At 39.3% G+C, this 24,388-nt stretch overlaps 1 protein-coding gene across 1 annotated transcript; it reads right to left on the bottom strand.

Moving 5' to 3' along the window:
• Nucleotides 1-2,804: 2,804 nt before the first annotated feature.
• Nucleotides 2,805-5,368, bottom strand: LOC121242769 (cytochrome P450 CYP82D47-like). The gene is made up of 2 exons (XM_041140721.1): nt 4,394-5,368; nt 2,805-3,631 (listed from the first exon to the last, which is right to left on the bottom strand). Exons 1-2 carry the CDS (start codon nt 5,312-5,314, stop codon nt 3,005-3,007), a joined length of 1,548 nt encoding a protein of 515 aa, XP_040996655.1. The 5' UTR covers nt 5,315-5,368; the 3' UTR covers nt 2,805-3,004.
• Nucleotides 5,369-24,388: the final 19,020 nt, after the last annotated feature.

The following is a 24,388-nucleotide window of genomic DNA, read 5'->3' as shown; positions in this document are numbered from 1 at the left end:
TTCCATGTTCTCAAGGGGGTCCCTCCCCCCATCATACATCTCCATGGTAGGGACCCTGAACTTTGGTGGTAAGGGTAGAACTATCACTTCTTTCCTGTAGGGTAGACCAGTGCTTGTGAGTAGTTGGTCCACTGATGATGATGTGAAAGTACCCACACTTATTTAAGGGATAAGTATTGTTGTCTCATATCATAACTGAGTATGTTTTGGATACAAAATGTGCATGTGATCCCTTGTTGACTACGTAAGGATCATGAGACTTTCAGATTCTAAGGATGAAATTTATATAAAGGGGAGGGATGTGAAACCCAACCCACTAGTAGGAAAAACAAAAAGAGGTGCAGTCTACCCTTTTGACCCAAGGGTTTTGTTTTTTTCCCTTTTTCTTCCCTAGCCAGACATGCTCTCTCTCCCCTGCTGCAATGTCCTTCTCTCCGTGGGACGCCTCATGCGACCACCCTCCGTTCTTGGCTTGATCGTTGATACTGGCAAGGCATTTTGACTCTCTCTCTCTCCGTTTGCTTTTCTTTGTCCCTTCGTGTGTTTCCTCACCATCTTAAACTCAGATTTTACCTTGCTTTTCAATGTCATAGAGCATCTCGAACATCTCTAGACAATGCTGCCTCACTCGTGAATTTGACCAACCACCACTTCAGGTTGGGTAAGGTGCCCTTGAGGTTTAGCCTCATAACCATCGTTTAATTTCCTTGACTCTTGTGCTGGGTGCCTAGGGGAAGTTTGGCTTGTCCTTGTTTTGTATGTTAGAATTTGTAGTTGAGTAATTTCATGGTTGGTTGATGTTTAGTCAGTTTTTGGGCTCATGGATTTTGGCTCTTATTAAGTTATAGTTCGGCTGATAGAATAATTTTAGTCAGGTAGGTTCTGTTTTGGTAGGAGTTATTAACATGCTTTTGATATTTTTTGATTAGGTTGTGACACTGCTACTATTCGTGGTCAAAGCTTAGGTCGTATACTGCAAAAATCAGGTAAGCGGTACTCTTATGCTAAATTTTGCCTAAAATGTACTCAGGTTGATTTTTTGAGAAAACTTGCATATTTTTGTTACGCAACCAACCTTTGTTATTTTTTGCACTTTTCTCTATATCTAAGAAATAAAATATGACATTTTATCATGATTGGTGCAGACATGAGTAAATTTTTTGTACTCCGTTTCTCTATTGCATAAAATGTGAATATGAAGTTTGAAATTTTTATTTGATCATATGATATCGCCTATTAAGTATATTTTTCAGTTCTTGCATTGTATTTGAAAACCTTGGGAGCAAAAGATTCTCTACTGCTTTGGCTATGGGCTCTACCACGAGTTACAATTGTAGCCCTTGTTTTGGCTTTGCCATGGGTATATAATGTGGCCACTATTATAACCTAGCCATTGGTGTGCAATGGAGGCTTCTATTTTAACCTTGCCACAAGTGAAAAATGGTGGCCACTATTCAGACCTTATCATAGGTGTGAAATTGTGGTATAGGTTTTTTGTGCACCCACTTTGGTGACAAACTAATTTACGTTCTGCTTGGCTCACTGCAAATATGTATAACCTTGCTGTGGGGGTAAACATGATATTGTTTTGAATGCACTCACTTTGATGATAAAGTGATTTATGTTATGCTTGGCCAGTGGTAGATATGCACGACCCAACAAGGAGGTAAACATAGCCTCTATTTAGGTTTTTATATAATTTTATCTCTCACTCTAAATATTAGAATTTAATTAAAAAATCTAGAAAATATTAATTCAGTTAAGCAAGTTATCCAGTCAAAATTAATTCCTAATTTATAGTTGCTTGCTAAAATGTGTATACTATACACGGCTAGAGGTGAAGCCCATTTGCAGCAACGAAAACAAAATGTAGGCTGAAATGTTAAAAGCCCAGCTTGTTGCATAAAAACCCATATGTAAGTACCCAGGGACGTAGAATAAATTTTGGGGAGTTCAGTTTCAGCTTTTATCTAGTGTTCAATGTATGTATTGTAGGACCTTTCGGCTGGGGATCATTTGTCAGCTTACACATGTGCGAGGGTAAACAGGAATCTGGTTTCTACGTCCCCCGTCGTGACAGATATAATGATGATGTCACTAAAACGGGTCTTCAACTTAGGAAATGATAGTCTTACAATTATTTTATAATTCCATATAAAATGGAAGGTAATTTTTTAATATTAAAATTTATTTTTAATAATGTGGCACGAGTTCATCAAGAGTAATGATATACGAACCAACTCTTTTACAATTATTTTACAAATCATTTTCAAACAATTAATAAAATATACCCGTCGATTAAAAATATGCCAAAAAATTAATAAAAACGTGTGCTTGGAGAAAATAAAATTAATAAAAACGTTATTATCCACAAAGTTATCAAAAGTAAAATAGTGGTTTGGTTTTATATTGACGTTGATAATTTCAACTTTTATGATAATTGTAGCTTATGCGTTCCATGCTCATTTATAATATTACAAAAGAGTATCTTTCAAAGATTTTTCAACTCTTGCTCGTGAAGGAGATTAACATGTCAATTAAGTCACTAATTCTAGGAGAACAATTCCAATTTGCATACCTAGCTACTCTGATTTCCTACATGATAGGTACGCATAGGTACACATAGTTTAGTGCAAAGAGCTAGTACCCCCTACTTTTTTTTTTTTTTTTTTTTTGATTTCCTATAGGATGGAGGGATCATTTTAATACAGGGACCTTAACCCTAAATATCTTTATGGAACGTTTTTCAACTTCAGGATCTGTTTGGAAAAATATCAAATTCGAACTAGGACATATACAATAAATTTTCCAAAAAAGAAATTACTAAACTTTTAATTATGAAATTGTGATACAAGACCCCCTAATGTTCCTATGCATGCACAAGATAGGTACGTACTTTTACAAGCGAACACGCCAAAGCATTTCTAAATATATATCCTTGTGCATGAAGATTATTACGAAACTCCTTGGCAATATTGTACCTATTTAATATATACTCAAATGATCATGCATATGCTGAAGAAGGAAGGCGTGGAGTGAGATGGACGTCAAGTGGGGTGGCTTTCAGGGATGTAAGTCCGACTTTCTCAGTCATGTCTACTGGTTCATCTGCTGGTACTGTCGTAATCTCAAAGGCATGCAAGAAGTTAGCAAGTGTGAGTTGCATAACTTGTAGTGCAAATGAGATTCCTGGACAAACTCTCCTCCCGCTACCGAATGGTATGAGCTCAAAATGCTGGCCCTTAAAGTCAACATCTTTGTGGGTTGTAAGAAACCTTTCTGGGCGAAATTCGGTTGGATCTGACCACACTTGGGGATCTCTATGAATCTTTGATAGATTAACAAGAAGACGGGTGCCCATTGGGATGTGGTAACCAGCCAAAGTGCAATCCTCAAGAGACTCGTGCGGCACAGAAAGTGGCGCAGCGGGATATAAACGCATTGTTTCTTTAATGACAGCTTGAAGATAGACTAGGTTTTTCACATCTGACTCCATCACTAACCTATCTCTACCAATCTGGTGGTCTAATTCTTGTTGGACTTTCTTAAGAGCCTCTCGGTTATTAAGAAGTAGAGAGAGCGCCCATGTCATTGTCACCGTCGTTGTATCTGTACCGGCTAGGATGAGGGCCTGCAAAAGTCCCAACATGTATGTATATGCTATTTATAATTTGACCATATTAAACTAAAATAGAACTCAACAAAACAATTCCCCTCACAAGATGAAAAAAGAGCAATGCCTATAATAAATACTTGCAATTTCCTCTCGCTTCTGCGGTTTGGTTTATTTTGTTTTGTTTTGTATTTTTTTCTTCAAGTTTTTGATGAGTGCTCTCTTCAAGCCTGGGCTTATTTTGTGTTTAAAAGAGAAAAATATTTTTTTTTAATATCTAAATGATTTATTTTTTGTGGATGAGTATTAGTAATATTAGATATAGTCTTAAGATATACGAGTTCCGTATACTCATTTTGAAAAGCAGTGGAAGCCACCATTAAAAAGTCAGTTTTTTTTTTTTTTTTTTTTTTTTTTCCATGTTGAACCTAGATTTATCCATTTTACTTTGAAATGGAATGCACGAGACTTCTAAATTCTAGAATTTTACAAAATATTTCCATTTGCTGGACCGGTAGCTTATATTTGAGCGGACTTTAGGAACAAGGTGGATGTTTCCAAAGCCATTGCCCAAGCTGGCTCGTAAATCTACTATTTTCTTTTTGCAAGCAAGAACCAACAAATTCACTGAAAATTTGGGGAGGTTACCCTTTTTGAAGATGTGAAAAAATTCCTTGATTGTATGTTAAACTCTAGTTGCCTGATCAGTCTACTTCAATAAATATAAAACAAAGCAATCTTAGTACAACATCAGCTTAAATAGGGTTATCAAAAGCATACCAGACAAGTAGCCTTGGTGATTGTATCAGCATCATAACTAGAAATCTCCTCACTGTCAACGACAATAGACAACATCACATCCATGAAGTCTTGATGTCCCTTCTTTTCCCCCCCAGAAATTCTTCTCTGCTTGTGTTCTTCTAGCCATCCTTCAAGCTCATGATCTAATTTTTTTGCTGTTTTCTTCATTGCCTTCTCGTACCCACCCAAGTCCAACCATCTTAGATATGGAAGTACATCTGACGCTACAAATGTCCCACTCAGCACAACGAAATCTCTCATCGCATTTCGACATTGATCATTTCCTTCATCCTCATCCTTGGTTACAACCCAAGCAAATCGCTTTTTTATAACCATCATAAACACAACGTTTAGGGTTAAATAGCCAAACCATCTTCTCATCTCTACTAATGCGTTGTTGTTCTTGGCCGACAACTCGTAGATCTCTTTTATGGCCGTATTTACCTCTGACTCTCGGATGTGTTTGAACATCTCGATACGGTGATTTGATAGGACCTCAAGAGTGGCTATTCTTCGAACATGACGCCAATAGGAACCATATGGGCCGAGACTGAACATGGCATAGTTGTAGCCCATGAGTTCTATCGCCAAAGCTTTTGGACGATTGGCAAAGACTTTATCGTTGGTAGTGAAACACTCTTTAGCTATCTTTGAACTGCTTACTACTATAGCTCTATGCATGCCCAAGTTGATACTGAAGATAGGTCCGTTCTTCTCTGCCATGTCACCTAGGATTATATGGGCTGGTTGCGTCCCTCCTAATAGGTGGAGGTGGCCGATTATAGGCCATCCACCACCTGCTTTTGGTGGGAGTATCTTTTGAGGGGCAGCCTTTTGGGTTCTCCTCCATATCCAAAATAGAAATAATAAAAAGAGAAATAGGGCAAGTATGCTAGCCATAAAAGCAGTGAAGGATAGGAACCCAATGCGTAATTGTTTTGGTTGTCGATGGGGGTTTATATAAGGGCATACTTCTTTCTGAGTCCTTGTTTCCATAAAGCAAAAATCCGATAAAGTGCGGTAAACGAGGAGCATTGTATGTGGCTATATATATATAATCGACCATACTGGCCTATATATCAAGTGGCCTATCTCCAAGTCCACTTCACGTACAGTCTCTAGTGAAGTCACGACAGTGGAGTGTCATTTTCACGATAGTGGAGTGTCATTTTCGCCCTTAACCTCAAATGAGGGCAACTTCGTCTTGTTAAGACTAATTATATGAGAAGTGATAATTCTCAAGAAACAGAGACAAGAATACACGAATGAGCAATTGACACGTTTTGGCTTATATATTAATATCCCCAAGCCCTATGATATAGCCCTACGTACGATACATAGTCACGATCTAACTTATCACTTTGATGAAAATGTTGTCCAGCTGTCGTTGAATTTTAAAAGAATAGAAACAGAGTTTAAAATTCAATGAATGTTACAAAAGAAACTTGTCCTCTTATCTTTGGAAAATTTTGCCTTCATCTAGATTTTTTTAACCTGTGAATAAGATAAGATAATATATATATATATATATAAATAAATATAAAGAGATTAAGGTCACATGTTCGAGAGATTTTCTCTCAATTTTATTAATAAAATTCTTATTTATGACGAATGAATATTTTTGTTATATAACATGCATAAAAAGAATAATTAACACTCAAAATGTCAAAAAAGGACATCCGCACAAAACTAACTTGAAAAAAGAGAAAAAATATCTCAATGATCTCTTAGATAAGGTAAGGACAATTTATCCGTGCGAATCAAACATTTAGGAGAGATTTGGATTCAAAATCTATCTCAACTCATCTCATCTCATTATTACAACTTTCTCAAATTTCTACATAAAATATAATAAACAATTTAACTTTTTTAAATTCCAAAACAACTTTTTCAAATTTCCACACAAAATATAATAAATAATTCAACTTTTATTCTACTATTCACAAATCATCTCAACCTATTTCAACTCATTTCTAAATCCAAACCTCTCCTTAAAGAGTCTAAGCACATGTAGAAGAGATCTCCAAACAAAGGTCGAATCTCGAGCTCCCATTTTAGCTAAATAATCAGTCGGTATATTTCATTCTCGATAGATATGAGTAATAACAAAATCCCCACCGTCAAACAATCTCATAGCCTCCTCTAAAAAATCTTCTAAATACCACACTCCACAATGCTTCTTCTGGACCCAAGATACACAAACCAAAGAATCAGACTCAATGTCTACCTGATGGAGTCCCAAATGTGATGTCCCGACTCCCAAGTACAGAAATGCGAGAATCGTGACGTCGGGATGATGACGACAAGGGCCACGTATCTCAACGATAAGTGCTCAAATGTGTGCAACATGCAAGAAGTGCATAACAAAAGTCACAACGGTTAATTAAAATTTCACCAACTAGGTACCAAAAATTTAAATACAGATATCTAAAATAAATTGCCTTTAAAAAGTTATACAATTATCTAATATAAATATAATACAAACCAAATACATAACCAAAAAGGTGAGAGACAAATCCCAATACACGAGCAAGTAATCCCAAATCACTTCTCCGACGGAGCAGAATCCTCAGGCTCTTCGTCTTCATTTGCATCAAAATCTGTGATACCATAAAAGGTACTGCATGGTATCGAATACTGTGAGATTGTGAATCTCAACAAGTAATCAATCAAGTAACCTAAGGATAAAAATGCGTTAATGTAGCCAACAAACATGAGTATATGACGAAACACAAATGTGACCCCAAACCTCATTTTTTCCTAAAATGATTATTTTTTAACGCACGCCAAAAACCTCTTTTCACCAAAAACATGTCATGAATAATATCCGTCATTTTTCCAGAGAATGTTCTCGTAAACATTAAATCATAAACCGACAATATAATCATTTATCAGACACTGTAGGCGGGAATCACAAGCTAGACTCTACCATCATCCTTGCTTATCAGCACCCCTACCGCATGCACCGTAGGTGGGAATCACAGGCGGAATTATACCACCATCCCTGCTTACCAGATTCCCGCTGGGACTATATCATTATCCCTACTTACCATCATTCCTACCACGTGCACCGTAGGTGGGAATTACAGGCGAGACTATACCACCATCCCTGCTTATCACTATCCCTACAGTTCGTTTTCATACAAGAGGTACTTATCAAAGCACTGTAGGCAAGAATCACAAGCGGGACTCTACCACCATCCCTACCGCATGCACCGTAGGTAGGAATCATAGGCAGGACTATACCACCATCCCTACCGCGTGCGTTGTAGGCGGGAATCGTAGGCGAGACTATACCACCATTTCTGCTTACCACCATCCATACAGTCTCTTTTCTTTTCTCTCAAACCAGTCAATCCAATCATTTCAAACATACTCAAAATAATTTCTCACATGAAAACCCAGTATTTCAAGTATACACATGAATATGTATGCAATTATGCGAAAACCCAGTTTTCAGTTACAAACATGAACATGCGTGCAAATATGCAATATACATGATACAACACAATATCCAACAACTAACAAATTACAACATAGTCTAATAACACAAACAACCCCATCCTCCAATCCAACCGACCCCCTTACTCCTCGAACTCAGTCCGGCATAACTAACCAATCCTCAGTAAAACTGAGTCAGTGCAAAAATACATTTAAATCTCAAAAATTCTTTGAAAAAATACTTACAGTGCTATAACATTATTTTCGAAGGATCACAGAGGTGCTAGAAGTGGCGGCACAACAACGTAACAGTGCAAAATGCACTATGGCCGTGGGTCTCAAAATGCTAGATTTTGAATGGGGACAAACAAAAACATGAGATTATCAGGAAAAGAGTTTAGGGATATTGGTGAAGCTAATGGTGGTACTGGTTGACCGTGGGTGGCGGCGTAGAGGGTGGTTGAAGTTCAAAAAGATCAAAACGGAAATGGAGTTGGATGGACTTCACCGGTGGCGGATCGGGGCTGAGGATGGGTAGGTTAGGTAGCTGGGAGGTCGATGGTGGTGTGGTGAAAAGATGGTGGCCAATGGTGATGCAACAACGGCGCTGGAATGAAAGGTGGCTGTAGCTTGAAGCCGTGCATGGAGGAGATTGGCGGCGCGAGAGGGGCTGGAAATAGAGGCGTGAGGTCGTCGGCTAGTGGGAAGAAGAATGGGAGGGGCGGTGATGGGGATGGGCGGCACATGGCGGCACTAGGAGGAGGACGACGTAATGGACCGCCGGGGGGGGGGGGGGGGGCGGGGGGGGGAGAGAGGAAATCACACGGGAGAAAGGAGAGAGAGAAGAAAAAGAAATGAGAAGAAAAGACGCAACGGGTGGGGGGGAGAGAGAGGAAATCGTGCGGGAGAAGGGAGAGAGAGAAGAAAAAGAAATGAGGAGAAAAGAAAAGAAAAAAAGGAAAAGAAAAAAGGAAAAAGAAAAAGTGAGGGAAAGAAATGAGGTCCAATCCTCACATCTTGGGTCACAAAAATGATCCAACAAAAAAGATTTCAAAACAGTAAGTTAAATAAAATAATTTAAACGTAGTGATTAAATGAAAATAAAATAATTAAATCCAACAATATATTAATTTAAAATAAAGAGCAATTTAAATAATGAATAATAATTAATAAGAAGAAAACACATTAAATTAACAATTAAAAATCTTAAAATAATATCAAGTGAATCATCTAAAAGAAAAAAGCGGAGGCTTCGATTTTTCAGATTGCATACAAAATTAGTTGTCCAGATCCCAACACAACTCCAGTGGCGTTTGGTACCTGAGAATGGTACACACTAAGGACTCATTTGGATAATAGCTCCAAGATAGCGTCTTGATTTTTGGGAGTTTTGTCCAAGAGCTCATTAGTTTCTTACGTGCATGGATGGTGCTGGGGGCAGCCAGCCCCCCCCCCCCCCCCCCCCCCCCCCCCCCCCCCCCCCCCCACCCCCCCACCCCCCCCCCCCCCCCACCCCCCCAACGTCGCATGCAAAGACACGATCGTTCGCCGAACTGGGTTTCCAGGTTCCTTAGGCCCTCCCTGAGGTCTCAATTCCTTTCAAGCCACCTAAATGTGTTGAAGGTGAGTTCTTTGTGCAATTTACTAAGGAGGAGTTGGATCGTTCTGCAGTCCCTTTTCGGTTCTCTATGGTGTTAAAATTCTTAAGGCAAAGACCATCTTTGGATCGCATCAGAGGGTTTATTCATAGTAGATGGGGAATATCGAAACAGCCAGTAGTTTCAGTAATGCGGAAGGCTCGGAATGTTTTTGTGAGATTTTCAGATGAAGATAATTTCTTGAAGTCTTTGTCCGTGAAAGCTGTGATATTGAAGGGGTTGCTTATAGGCTCTTTCAATGGACTACATATTTTACTGAAGATGAGGAACCGGCGTTGGTTCCAGTTTGGATCATGTTACCTGGGCTGCCTCCGAATCTTTATCAAGTATTGTTCTTGCGGAATATTGTTGCACCGATTGGACTCTTCTTGAGGAGAGATAATGTGACTCGTTGTGCGACTCGCACAGATGGTGCACGGGTGTGCGTTTTGATGAATATAGATCATGAGCCGATTCACTCCATTTGGATTGGGACACCGAGACATCCAACAAGCATTTTCCAAGAAGTTGATTACGAAACATTGCCTGCATTTTGTTCTCTTTGCAAGGTGCAAGGGCATATCTTAAAGACATGTAAGGCAAACATGAAAGAAGGAAAAAAGAGTAAGAGTTTGAAGGTTATTAAGTCTAGTTGAATCTGGGTGCCAAAGGATAAAGAAGATGGTGCAAAGATTAATAAAGATCATTTGGGGAAAACCTCGGAGTCCCCGGTTTTGGTTTTGGAAGACGTTGAGATTGAGGTGCCTGTCTTGGATGGAGGCAAGGATGTGGGGAAGTCGAAGTTGGTGACTGAGAGAGATATTGAAGATATGGAGGCTCCAGTGCAGAGGAAAGATTCATTGATTTGCAGAGAGGCAAGCGAGACTTTACCAGCTGAGGAGTTGGGTTATTTATAAAAAACATTTCAAGACCCGTCTGCTGAAGTTGTTGTGCAAGTAGAACCCAGAATGGTGGAACTCAGCGGGACTATACCAGTAGTGGAAGTTGTAGTGGAGATAGAACCCAGTATTGTGGATCCCAGCGAGAATACACTAGTAGCGGATGATGCCGTGCAACTAGAACCCAGAATTGAAGTGGTTCCCAGTGGGACTATACCAGTAGCGGAAGGAGATGTGCAGTTAGACCCGCCAGATTTGCAGATGGTGGTGTTCAAGCAGGCAGCTGCTATGGAGTCCAAATCCGAGGATGAAGGTAATTGTCCTCACCCAGGTAAACAAAAAGATGATTTTTCGGATTTTGATTTAGTAGTAAAGAAGTCACCTAGTAAGCGTATGTTACATAGGTCCTATAGGATTCCTAGCAAGCCCTCTCACCAGAATAAATGATTAATAAAATGTTGTTTTGGAACATCCGAGGCCTTGGTACCTCGAGGAAACGTTTGAGGGCGCTGGTACCAGAGCAGCACCCCATTATTTTGGTTATTGCAGAACCGTTTAGGGATGATACTCATTTGAGTTATTGGAAGACGTTTCTAGAATTTGATGAGTGTCTGTCGAATGTTAGTCAAGCAGCAAAGATTTGGTGTTTTTGGAAGTCTGGTTTGAAGGTGGATGTAATGGGTGTTTTGGATCAACATCTTACTTTGCTTATTAATTCAAGTTTATTGATCTCATAGTTTATGCAAAGTGCCGATTTTTAGATCGGAAGTCTTTGTGGTCTGATTTACTTGGAGTTAATAATTTGCAGTTTCCTCATGTGATTATGGGGGATTTTAATGTCTTACGTAACGATAATGAGAGAAGAGGGGGAAATCCAAGGATGCTTATTGCAATGGAGGATTTTTGTTCCTTTATTGATGATGGTAGATTTGTTGAGTTTTTCAGGTAATGGCTTTTCTTGGTGCAACGGACAATTAGGTATGGCGCATTCATGGGCTAGACTGGATAGAGCTTTATGTAATTCCAAGTTTAAGGATCTTTATCCGTCGGGTAGAATTCAGTATCTTCCTAGGAGGACTTCAGATCACTCCCCTATGGTTTTAGGTCTTTCGGTTTCATCTGCTAGGTATGGTCACACTTCATTTAAATTTCAATATATGTGGACTAATCATGAAGATTTTTGGAGATGTGTTTCTAGTTCTTGGTAGGTGGAGGTTAATGGTACGGGTTTATGGAAGCTTGCCGCAAAATTGAAGAGGTTAAAACTGGTTCTTAAATCGTGGAACAAGGACGTGTTTGGCTAGATAGGAAAGCATATTAAAGAATTAGAAGCAAAAGTGGAGGAAGGTGAATTTAGGCTACAAGAATGTTACTCAGAGGATGTTGAAGCAGACGTTTTAGCTAACAAGGTTGAGCTTGATGTCTGGTTAAAAAGGAAAGAGTCTTGTATTGCTCAACAAGTCAAACAAAAGTGGGTATCGCATGGTGAGGTTTCGAATGCTTTCTTTAAAGCTTTGCAGAATCAAAAACATAATATGGTGATGGAAATGAAGCTCTCTGATGGCAAAGTGCTTACCTCACCTAAAGATATCCATGAGGCTGCGTGTGTTTATTTTGAGGATTTCCTCAAAGCTAAGTCAACAAGTTCATTGCCAGATTTGGTTGGGTTAATTTCAAAGGAAGTTTCGGAGGAGGAAAATCAATTTTTTGGTAGTAATCCGTCGGTTGGGGAAGTATAGATGCACTTTTTTCTATTCTTGTGGATAATAGTACGGGGCCGGATGGATTTGGCTCAGGTTTTCTTCAGCATTTTTGGTCCTTGGTGTACCAAGATTTATTGGAAGCTGTTAGTGATTTTTTTGGCGGGGCTGCGTTGCCAAGGTTTTACTCTGCCTCTTATATTGTCTTAATTCCAAAAGTTCAGAATCCTACATCGTTTGGGAATTTTAGGCCCATAAGTCTCTGTTCAGTGGTCTATAAAATTTGCTCTAAAATTTTAGTGGACAGATTTACTTCAGTCTTCAGTAGGATTATTTCCATGGAACAGGGAGTTTTTTTGCTTGGTAGAAGTATTTTTGAAAATATTAGTCTTACTCAGGAGCTTATTCATGATATTAACAAGCCAGTTCGAGGAGGAAATATTATGATGAAAATTGATTTTGCAAAAGCTTATGACACGATTGACTGGGATTTTTTAATTCATATTTTGAAAGCTTTTGGTTTTTCTCCGAAAGTTTGTCATTTGTTAGTTCAATGTGTTACTACGCCTTGGTATTCTGTGGTAATGAATGGAGTTGCAAAAGGATTTTCAAGGGTGGACGTGGTTTCTGTTAAGGGGATCCTCTATCTCCTTATTTGTTCATTTCGGTAGAAGAAGTTCTCTCTTGGCTGTTAAAAAAGAAATTTGAGCTGGGTAGAATTAAATGTTTCTCCCATCGTATAAATGGTCCTGTTATTTCTCATCTTTTATATGCCGATGACATGGTATTTTTGCAAATGGAGGGAGGTCTTCAGTTTCAGAGATTGTTGACGTTCTTCGCATTTATGCTGAGTGGTCAGGTCAACAGGTAAATAGCGCCAAGTCATCTATCTTTTTCTCTAAAAGAATTAATTCTGTTAGATGTAGACATCTCTTATCAAATACACAGTTCTCGAAAGGGGTGTTCCTGGTCAGGTATTTAGGGGTGCCAGTTGTTTCTGGCAGATTGAAGTTAATTCATTTCCACGATGTTATTCAAAAAATTTGAAAGAAAATTGAAGGTTGGAAGTTGAGTTTTCTTTCCACAGGGGTGAGAGTCATCTTATTAAAGCATGTGTTGTCAAGGATGCCGGTTCACTTGTTATATGTGATACAGGTTCTGAAATTAGTGTTGCTCCAGTTTAATAAGTTATTTAGCACTTTCTTTTGGGGCTCAATTAATGGGAGTCCCAAGAGGAAATGGATTAAATGGGATAGATTATGCAAACCTGTTGATGAAGGAGGGGTTGGTTTGCGAAGTTTTGTTGATATACAAAGATCATTGCATCTTAAATTTGCCTGGAATTTGTTTAGTTCAGATTCTTTATGGAAAATATTTTTTTGTGCTAAATACATGCATGGATAGCATCCGCTGGAGCTTAGTCCATCCAAAGGTACCATGTTTTGGAAAGCAATTGTAAAAGAGATTCTTGTTGTACTTTCACGTTCTGAGTGGAAGATTAGGGAGGGGAACATGTCGTTCTGGAGAGACAGTTGGCTTAATTCTGGACCTCTAATGGAGCAGTATCCGATCGTGGAAGATCCGGAATTGAAAGTGAAGAATTGTATGATTAATAACAATTGGGATATGGAGCAACTTGAGCAGCTAGTAGGGCCTGAGAAAACGGAGGAAATAGTCAATGAAATTAGTAGTAGGAGGATTGGTAAGGATCAACTTATTTGGTTAGAAAATTCGGATGGGTCTTTCCCGACTAAAACCGCCTCGTCTTTTGTTCGGATTCGTAATCCTAATTGTCAATGGTCGAATTGGATTTGGAATTAAGCTTTACCAAACAAATTTTCTGTGCTTATGTGGAAGGCCTTAAACTCATGCCTTGCTGTGGATGATCGTATAAGGAGACTAGGTGTGCCTTTAGTCTTGAAATGTGAATGTTGTCGGGAAGTTTCCATTGAGGATACTAATCATGTGTTATATAGTGGAAATATTGCTAAGGCTATATGGAAGTTTAGTTCAAATACTTTGGGTATCCCGTTTGTCTCGATCCGGTCTTGGAGGGCAACTGTTGAGGCTTGGTTTAGAAGAGCATCGAAGTCCTCTCAGTTAGGTACTCTTATGGGAGTTATACCTGTCATCATCACATGGAATTTATGGAAGTGGCGATGTACAGCGCGGATGGAAGGTAGGAAGGAGAAGGTTCAGGTTCTATGGAGATTGATAAAGTATTGGATTAATTGGGTGGGTATTAAGATTCATAAGGATTCCCGTCTAGTGGAAAAGGATGTACCAATCATGAAGTCTTTGAATCTTTCAATTAATTAAAACAAAAAGGGGGTTTTAATGGCAGTAAGATGGGAGAGGTCGAAGAAAGATTGGTTTAAACTGAATGTGGACGGAAGTAGTATTAATAATCCTGGAATTTTGGGTGCCGAAGGAGTAGTAAGAAATGAGTTTGGGAAAATGGTTTTTGCGTTTGCCGATTCCATTGGAAGTGGTAGTAATAATCTTGCAGAAGTTATAGCCTTGCGAAGAGGGCTTGAGCATTGTAAAAGATTGGTGCTTAATAATATAATTATTGAAATGGACTCGCTTTTGGTTGTTAATTGGGTTAAGGACAGAAGAAGTAGTCTCTGGTACTTAAAGGATTTTTGGGAAGACACTATGAATATGTTGGCAGAGATGAATTTTTCTATTAAGCATATTTATCAAGAAGGGAATAAGGCTACAGATTTTTTGGCTTAGTTGGGAAGTAATGGGGTCTCCCATGAGTGGTTAGGGCAGACGGAAGTTTCTCATCTATTAAGAGGTATACTTAGAATAGATTCATGTGGATTGGCTTATATCAGGAAGTGTGATGTCTTTAGTATGGGGAATACTTTTTTTAGGAAGGACGGATTGCGTTTCAGTACTCTTATTTACATAAGAATCCTTTAGATAGGCATGCCTTATTTTGTTTTGTTGTAACACCCAGACCCAATCAAACTCATTGTTTTTTTATTTATTGATTTTGTTATTTATTTATTTTGTTCATTTTATTTTGTTTTATTTTCTTCAAACGTAAAATTTTTTTTTTCGCATGTTTTATTTATTTTTTTTCTTTCTTTCCATCTATATTTCTTTTTCACCCATAAGGGTTCGTTTCGTTCACGGCATGCATACACATGCATTCGTTCACGGCATGCATACACACGCACGACTTAGTTTCTGCACGCACAAAAGCTCCATGCACACACAGGTCTCACTCGTCTCTCTAGGGTTTCACCTCACATATATATAGATGCATACGTTTTTCCATACTATAAAAACCACCCAAACTCTAGCCGCCGCACCACCTTAGAATCGTAAGCCCAGCCTGTGGCGCCCATGACCCCCATGTAAGGAGACACGGGAATCGAGACGCTGGGATGATGATAACAGGGTCACACATCCCAACGTTAGTGCCAAGTGTGTACATGCAACAGTGTACAAAAATAACGCAGCAGATAATTAATACAACTAAGTACCAGAATTGTTAATACAATTTAAACAATCAGTAAAAAGGTTTAAAAATTATACAGTCATCCAAAATAAATATTTTACAAGTCTCAAACGAAAACGAGCGATCCCAGATCACTTCTCAGGAGAAGCCGAATCCTCAGGCTCACCCTCAGCCTCATCTGCATCGAAATCTGCGTTACCACAAAATGGTACCGCAGGTAAGTATAACCCAAACAACTACGAGATAAAAATACATTAATGCGACCAATATGCATGCATATGATGAAATATGCATTATTCTCAAAAATACTATTTTCCCTGAAAATAGATATTTTCCAACACATGCTAAAATCTCATTTTGGCCCAAAAAGAATACTCCGTCATTTTTCCAGAAGATGACCCAAATCAATAAAACCTCATTTTCCCAGAAAATGAATCACATAAAATTATTTTAATCAACACACGCTATTTTTCCAGAAAACAACCCATTATTCCATTAACCAATGCACCATGATCTCCCCTAGAGATCATCCGCACGTCCTGGCTTCGTAGCGATGCTCAGTTCCACGCCCACCGTGTTCGTGGCCAAGCACCCACTACGCAACGAGCGATGCCCAGTTCCGCGCCAAGCGCGTACGTGGCCAAGCATCCTCTAGCCCCCACCAGCAGAGGGGCCACGAAGTCGACACGAGACCATCTCGTCCGATCCCGTTGTCGCCCAGCCACAACCCGTGGGACGTTACTCAGTATATTTCGCTCCCGAGTGACGAGAGGAGCTCCGCTGAGATAATACCCCATCTCAGCTTGGGGTTGTGATACACACGCACCCAAAATCCTTTAAACAAATGAAAATCCAGTTTTCATGAAACACATGAACATGAATGCATGTACACGAAAACCCAGTTTCCTTTACAAACATGATCATGCGTATAATATGCCATGTACATGAACAACACCATACCAACAACCAACATTTCACAATACCAACCAAACACACAACTCCGTCCACAATCAATCCGATCCCCGAACTCCTCGGACTCAGTCCGGCATGTCCAACCAGTTCACAATAATGAGTTAGTGTAAAAATATATTTAAATCATGATAGTTCTTTAGAAAAATACTTACAGAGCTATATAATAATTTCCGAAGGATCATGGAGCTGCAAAAGATGGAGACTCAGTAACGTAACAGTGTAAAATACACTGTGGCCGTGGGTCTCAAATACCCACTTTTGAATGGGGACAAACTAAGACCCGAAATTGACAGGGTAGGGTCTAGAGAAGTCGGTGAAGCCAATGGTGGTGGTGGTTTGCCGTGGGTGGCGGCGCAAATGGTGGTTTTAGGCAAAGATGTCGAAATCGGAAATGGGGTTGGATGTGCTTCACCGGTGATGGATCAGAGCTGGGGTTGGGTCCATTGGGTTGCTAGAAGGTCAAGGATGAAGTGGTGAAGAAATGGTGGCCGGTGGTGGCGTGACGGCGGCGCGTGAACGAAGTGAAGGCCGCGGCTTGGTGTTGCGCGTGGAGGAGAACGACGGAACGAGAGGAGATGGAATTTGGGAGGTGGGGTCGCCGGCCGATGGGGAATCGAACGGAAGGGGCGGTGTCGAGGACGGAGGCGCACGACGGCGGACTGGGCGAGCAACGGAAAGCACAGGGAGAGAGAGGGAAGACGTCGCGCGGGAAGAGAGAGGGAGAGGAGAGAAAAGAAACAGAAAAAGAAAAGAAAAAGAAAAGAAAAGAAAAGGGAATAAGAAAAATGGAGGGAAAGAAATGAGGTCCAATCCCACATCTTGGATCACAAAAAATGATCCAATGAAAATGATTTTAAAACAGCATCTCAATTAAAATAATTTAAACGTAATGATAAAATGAAAATAAAATATTTAAATCCAACAATCAAATAATTTAAAATTAAGAGAAATTCAAATGCATAACAGTAATTAATATTTAGGAAACATATCAAATTTAATTTTCACAATTTAAAGATCATAAAAATAAGCCATTTAAAATATCCGATAATTTTAAAAAAGAGAATAAATTTTTGAATTATTAAAATAATCATTCAGTAATAATACACTAAAATACGGGATGTTACATCCTCCCCGCTTAAAAAAACTTTCGTCCTCGAAATTTGCAAGGTCAAACATTAAGGCTAAGACAGGAATAAGATTCAACTAGGAGCAAACTTAAGAACATACCGCTAGAATCAATCAAACTGATACGGGTACTGCTATCTCATGTCAGCTTCTCTCTCCCAAGAGAAATCCTGAGCCATCGGATCGCCCCATGACACCTTCACCAAAGGTATTGTCTTAGACCTTAACCTTTGCTCTTTCCAATCAACAATCTAAGTCGGGGCAACTTCATAAGAAAGATTAGGCCGAAGTTCAATGCGTTCTGAGTCGACAAAACGCAGCTCTAGCTGTCCAAAACTCTTCTTCAAAGACGACACATGGAACACATCATGAACATCCCCAAAATAATCCGGTAGGGCAACTCTATAAGCAACTAGCCCAACTTTCTCTATAATCTGGAAAGGACCAACATACATCGGACTAAGCTTTCCCTTCTTGCCAAAGAGCTTAAGCCCCTTCATCAGAGAGACTTTAAGGTAAACCCAATCACCTATCTCAAATAATAAGTCTCTTCTCCTTGTATCTGCATAACTCTTTTGGCGACTTAGGGCTTCCGCCATTTTAGTCCTTATAAATTGAACTTGATCCTTCATTTCATGAATTATCTCAGGCCCAATCAATTTACTTTCGCCAACTTCATCCCAACACAACGGTGATCTACACTTCCACCCATACAAAGCTTCATACGGGGCCATTTGAATAAAGGAATGAAAACTGTTATTATAAGCAAACTCAATTAGCGGCAGGTGTTTCTCCCAACTCCTTTGAAATTCCATGACACAAGACCGCAACATATCCTCAAGAGAATGAATAGTACGCTCTGATCGACCATCTGTCTGTGGGTGATATGCAGTTCTAAACTTCAACTTAGTGCCTAAAGCTGCCTGCAAACTCTTCCAAAAATGGGACGTGAACCGCAGGTCCCGATCTAACATGATACTTTTGGGCACTCCGTGCAAACGCACTATCTCCTTAACATACAACCGAGTCAACTTACCCAAAGAGTCAATGTTATTAATAGGCAGGAAATGGGCACTTTTGATCAACCGATCAACTATCACCCAAACTAAGTTCTTTCCACTAGGGTCCTCGGCAAACCCACAACAAAATCCATAAAATATCATTGCACTTCCACTCAGGAATAGGGAGAGGTTGAAGTTTACCAATAGGTATTTGATGCTCAGACTTAACTTGTCGGTACGTGGCACCTTTCTTAAAAAAACATGGCGATATCCAACATACTCGTATTAATACCCCGGCAGCACATCACGACCAGTATTCCTAGGTGACTATGCTATCCAAAATCTTATTTTCCACAAGAACCTTAATACTATATCTAGAAAATTCCAATGATCAATAGCTCCATACAATCCATGCTAACCTCAATCAGCTCCTATGCTACAACTTCTAAACCTCCATTGAATTCTACCTTTGGTAACCTAATGGCCACTTCCAAGGTTAACCATCAATAACAAATTGCACAACCAAAAGATTAATCTTCAACTACAAGCATCATCTAAAAATTCAAGTCACCACTAATTCCCCAAGATCAGCACAAAATCTGAACTCCTAACTACAACCCCAAATATCACGCTTCTGCTGCACACTCTAATAATTCGCCACATGCATAAAATTTATGTCCTAATAAAAACTAGCACCATCGAGTACAAGGTGGCTCCTACCTACTAACCAGAAAACTCTTACCACATTTTGGTAGAAAATACTCTATTTTCCAAAACCAGGAGTTATCACTCATATTCCTCAATTAACTCCCGCTGCCATGATCAAAATCAATATTCCGCAAAATACATTCATGATCATAGACAGAAAACTAACCTCAACATTCCAAATTGAAAATAAGCAACCTCAACCCAAAATATATCCGTCTCATCTACGATAAGGAACATACTTTAAAAAGATTCGATTCCAACCCGACCAACCAAAAAGAGCACCTATAAACTTCTATCCAATAATCTAAACCCAAAAGCTCATCACCGACATTCAGAATAACATCTACTCTAGCGGTGACTAAACTCATTACGAACCATCATTGACTTCACCAAAACATTATCAAAACCTATTTGATAACTCGCCCGCCTACTTATACTCCTATAAGCTAGTATTTGTACGACTAGTTCCTTCAATAACATATTACTATTAAACCTCAAGGCCAGCCATATTGCTCAAATCATCAATCCACCAAAAGCCAATGCAAATCACCCAAGGATCCTAATGCTTGATTAACTCACATACTTGATCATATTTCCACCGCTGATGCCTAAACTTCAACTTCCAAGATCTTATCATACACCAAACATGACGACCCATTAATCTCTTTTCAAGTTAAATAACAATGTCCTTAATTCAACCAACTGGATGCTCAATCTCCAAAGAAAGTATAACCTCAAAATTTAAATTCCTAGGTAACCTCAAGTCACAATTAATTCCTATAGATAATCACAATAATTATTGTCAACCGTCATTCCATTGAGTAATCCGTTTCGACTACACACTCTGATTGACTCAACAAAAACTCCAAACCAAAATCTCTTGAATTTAATACTATTGTATTTATTCATCTTCAACACCTACCCAAGACACTTCTTCCAAGACAAAAATGAGACAAGGACCCCTGTACTCTCCGAAATGCATACACTCACCACTACTACACATCGATCTCATGCACACTTAGCCAGAACCAATAATCCACCAAATGTGCAAGTGATCTGTCACTACTATTTCCATCATCTGGGCTTATATCCTCGAAATCAACTAGAATCATTTCCTACGTCCGCACCATCTATTATTCCTTAAAATTGATATGGATTAAATCCTCAACCTGTCACTAACCTCGAGCTAAAAACAATCATTATCTGAACTAGATCAACATCTTCAATCCTAAAAAAATACACAAACTAGATCATTACCTCCCATCTCCAAAGAAGTTCTCTCCTAAAAATTCTCATATCAGTACTCAACTCTGATCAATCCCAATTTAATGCTTACCAACTAATCAATTGATAGAATAGACCAAGCTAGCGTACCAAGTCTACAAAACTAAGAACTCAAATCCTATTATAATTCAACCCTTCAACTCTGCAATTCTAAAACCTTAAACCAGATAAAAATCATTTCCCAAAATCTTAAAGATCCATGAGCTTAAATCTAAAACATTCACCTTATAAAACTTGTAAATTCTAAAACCCAAAATGTTATCAAATTGCTTATCAAAGTCGGCAAAATCAAAAGCTTCTAATCTAACTAATCCTTCGAATGCTTGTTGAACCTATCACCTTAAAAACAATAAACTTATTTCCTAAAAACTATAAGGCCTCAAACCTTAGGTGACCTTCTCAAAAATCTAACCTTAGAATTCGTTGAACTTGCAACCTCCTATGCTATAGCCTCATGACATACCTCCACGAAATATAAAACCTCAATTATCCTAATCAATTTAAAACTATTCCCCTCCTTAGCAGCAACTTGAGTTCCTACTCCACAGAGTTCACCCAGATCATGCCGTTCCCTTCAAGCCTCAATATAATAAAAACATCCCAAGTCGATAAAAGTTCAAGCCTACTACACTCAATATTCAAGCCTAACAACAACATTCTCGATCATATCATCTTCCTGCTATAGCACAACTCTTAACCCGTCTTTCAACTCCGAACAAAATAAAATAAAATAAAATTCCATAAATAAATAATATATGACAAAAATGAATAAAACCAACAATAAAATATTATAAGACAAAATGAATAAAACAAATAAAGTAGTGCACAATAAAATAATTAAAACAAATAAAATAAAATAAAATAACTTACCATAAAATAAAATGAATAAAATAAAATAACAAACAAGTAGTATACAATAAAATAAATAAAACCAACAAAATATAAAAACATAAATAAATTAAAACTATCAAAATAACATACTTCAAACCAATTAATTTCAAATCACAACTTTAAAACTTTTTGGTACTCCACCTAAGGGACATGTGGTTTTACCCAGACCCGAACTGCTCTGATACCACCTGTGGCGCCCACGACCCCCATGTAAGGAGACACGGGAATCGAGACGCTGGGATGATGACAACAAGGTCACACATCCCAACGTTAGTACCAAGTGTGTACATGCAATAGTGTACAAAAACAACGCAGCGAATAATTAATATAACTAAGTACCAGAATTGTTAATACAATTTAAACAATTAGTAAAAAGGTTTAAAAATCATATAGTCATCCAAAATAAATATTTTACAAGTCTCAAACCAAAATGAGCAATCCCAGATCACTCCTCAGGCAGAGCCGAATCCTCAGGCTCACCCTCCGCCTCATCTGCGTTACCAAAAATTGGTACAGCAGGTAAGTATAACCCAAACAACTACGAGATAAAAATACATTAATGCGACCAACATGCATGCATATGATGAAATATACATTATTCTCAAAAATACTAATTTCCTTGAAAATAGATATTTTCCAACATACGCCAAAATCCCATTTTGGCCCAAAAAGAATACTCCATCATTTTCTCAGAAAATGATTCAAATCAATAAAACCTCATTTTTCCAGAAAATGAATCACATAAAATGCTTTTAATGAACACACGCTATTTTCTGAGAAAACAACCCATTATTCCATTAACCAATGCACCATGATCTCCCCTAGGGATCATCCGCACGTCCTGGCTTCGTAGCGATGCTCAGTTCCGCGCGTAGCGCATTCGTGGCCAAGCACCCACTACGCAAGGAGCGATGCCCAGTTCCGCGCCCAGCGCGTACGTGGCCAAGCATCCTCTAGCCCCCACCAGCAGAGGGGCCACGAAGTCCGCACGAGACCATCTCGTCCGATCTCGTTGTCGCCCAGCGACAACCCAGGGGACGTTACTCAGTATATTCTGCTCCCGAGTGACGAGAGGAGCTCCGCTGAGATAATATCCCATCTCGGCTTGGGGTCGTGATACACACGCACCCAAAATCCTTTAATACATGAAAATCTAGTTTTCATGAAACACATGAACATGAATGCATATACACGAAAACCCAGTTTCCTTTACAAACATGATCATGCGTGCAATATGCCATGTACATGAACAACACTATACCAACAACCAACATTTCACAATACCAACCAAACACACAACTCCGTCCACAATCAATCCGACCCCCGAACTCCTCGGACTCAGTCCGGCATGTCCAACCAGTTCACAATAATGAGTTAGTGCAAAAATATATTTAAATGATGATAGTTCTTTAGAAAAATACTTACAGTGCTATATAATAATTTCCGAAGGATCATGGAGCTGCAAAAGATAGAGACTCAGCAACGTAACAGTGTAAAATACACTGTGGCCGTGGGTCTCAAATATCCACTTTTGAATGGAGACAAACTAAGACCCGAAATTGATAGGGTAGGGCCTAGAGAAGTCGGTAAAGCCAATGGTGGTGGTGGTTTGCCGTGGGTGGCGGCGCAAATAGTGGTTTTAGGCCAAAGATGTCGAAATCGGAAATGGGGTTGGATGTGCTTCACCGGTGACGGATCGGAGCTGGGGTTGGGTCCATTGGGTTGCTAGAAGGTCAAGGATGAAGTGGTGAAGAAATGGTGGCCGGTGGTGGCGCAACGGCGGCACGCGAACGAAGTGAAGGCCGAGGCTTGGTATTGTGCGTGGAGGAGAACGACAGAACTAGAGGAGATGGAATTTGGGAGTTGGGGTCGCCGGTCGATGGGGAATGGAACGGAAGGGCCGGTGTCGCTAGACAGAGGTGCACGGCAGTGGACTGGGCAAGCGATGGAAAGCACGGGGAGAGTGAGGGAAGATGTTGTGCGGGAAGAGAGAGGGAGAGGAGTGAAAAGAAAGAGAAAAAGAAAAGAAAAATAAAAGAAAAGAAAAGAAAAGGGAATAAGAAAAATGGAGGGAAAGAAATGAGGTCCAATCCTCACATCTTGGGTCACAAAAAATGATCCAACGAAAATGATTTTAAAATAGCATCTCAATTAAAATAATTTAAACGTAATGATAAAGTGAAAATAAAATATTTAAATCCATCAATCACATAATTTAAAACAAAGAGAGATTCAAATGCATAACAGTAATTAATATTTAGGAAACATATCAAATTTAATTTTCACAATTTAAAGATCATAAAAATAAGCCATTTAAAATATTTGATAGTTTTAAAACAAGAGAATAAATTTTTGAATTATTAAAATAATCCTTCAGTAAAAATACACTAAAATATGGGGTGTTACACTGCCTCCATCCCTTCGGTCTCATGCAACTCCATACTGATAGTCACCCCACGTAAGCCAGCCCTCCATCGTCCATACTGCCACCACAAGTGCACCCCCCTCGTAAGCCTCTGATCAAGCAACTCATCTTCACCGTGCACAGACCAGAATTCACGCTGCCCACCATACAAATATCGACGCAACCGTGCATGCATTACATCTCCCCGGATCGCAACTCCACCTCGCCGTGCATCACCTCCATTTGACCATCACTGGTAGTCCAGCTTCTCCGCCATACATCTCTGCACCACCACCAGAGTGCCGAGAACAACCATCTATGGAGTGATCTGAAACTCCTCTGTTTTGGGTCTGAAAAACAGAGCAGTCCGTTCCACTGAGCTCCTCCACCAGCCTCTCCCTCTCCCTGTGCCCCTCGGTTTTTCAGCCACGTTGCAC

The sequence above is a fragment of the Juglans microcarpa x Juglans regia genome, chromosome 8D (assembly GCF_004785595.1).
Source record: "Juglans microcarpa x Juglans regia isolate MS1-56 chromosome 8D, Jm3101_v1.0, whole genome shotgun sequence".
Classification (NCBI taxonomy): Eukaryota; Viridiplantae; Streptophyta; class Magnoliopsida; order Fagales; family Juglandaceae; genus Juglans; species Juglans microcarpa x Juglans regia.
This window is presented reverse-complemented; position numbering and strand designations above follow the sequence as displayed.

Coding starts and splice junctions, on each gene's coding strand:
- LOC121242769 (XM_041140721.1), bottom strand. CDS start 5,314: ATGGCTAGCATACTTGCCCTATTTCTCTTTTTATTATTTCTATTTTGG. Junction 3,632..4,393: donor TCACCAAGGCTACTTGTCTG/GTATGCTTTTGA, acceptor GGACTTTTGCAG/GCCCTCATCCTAGCCGGTAC.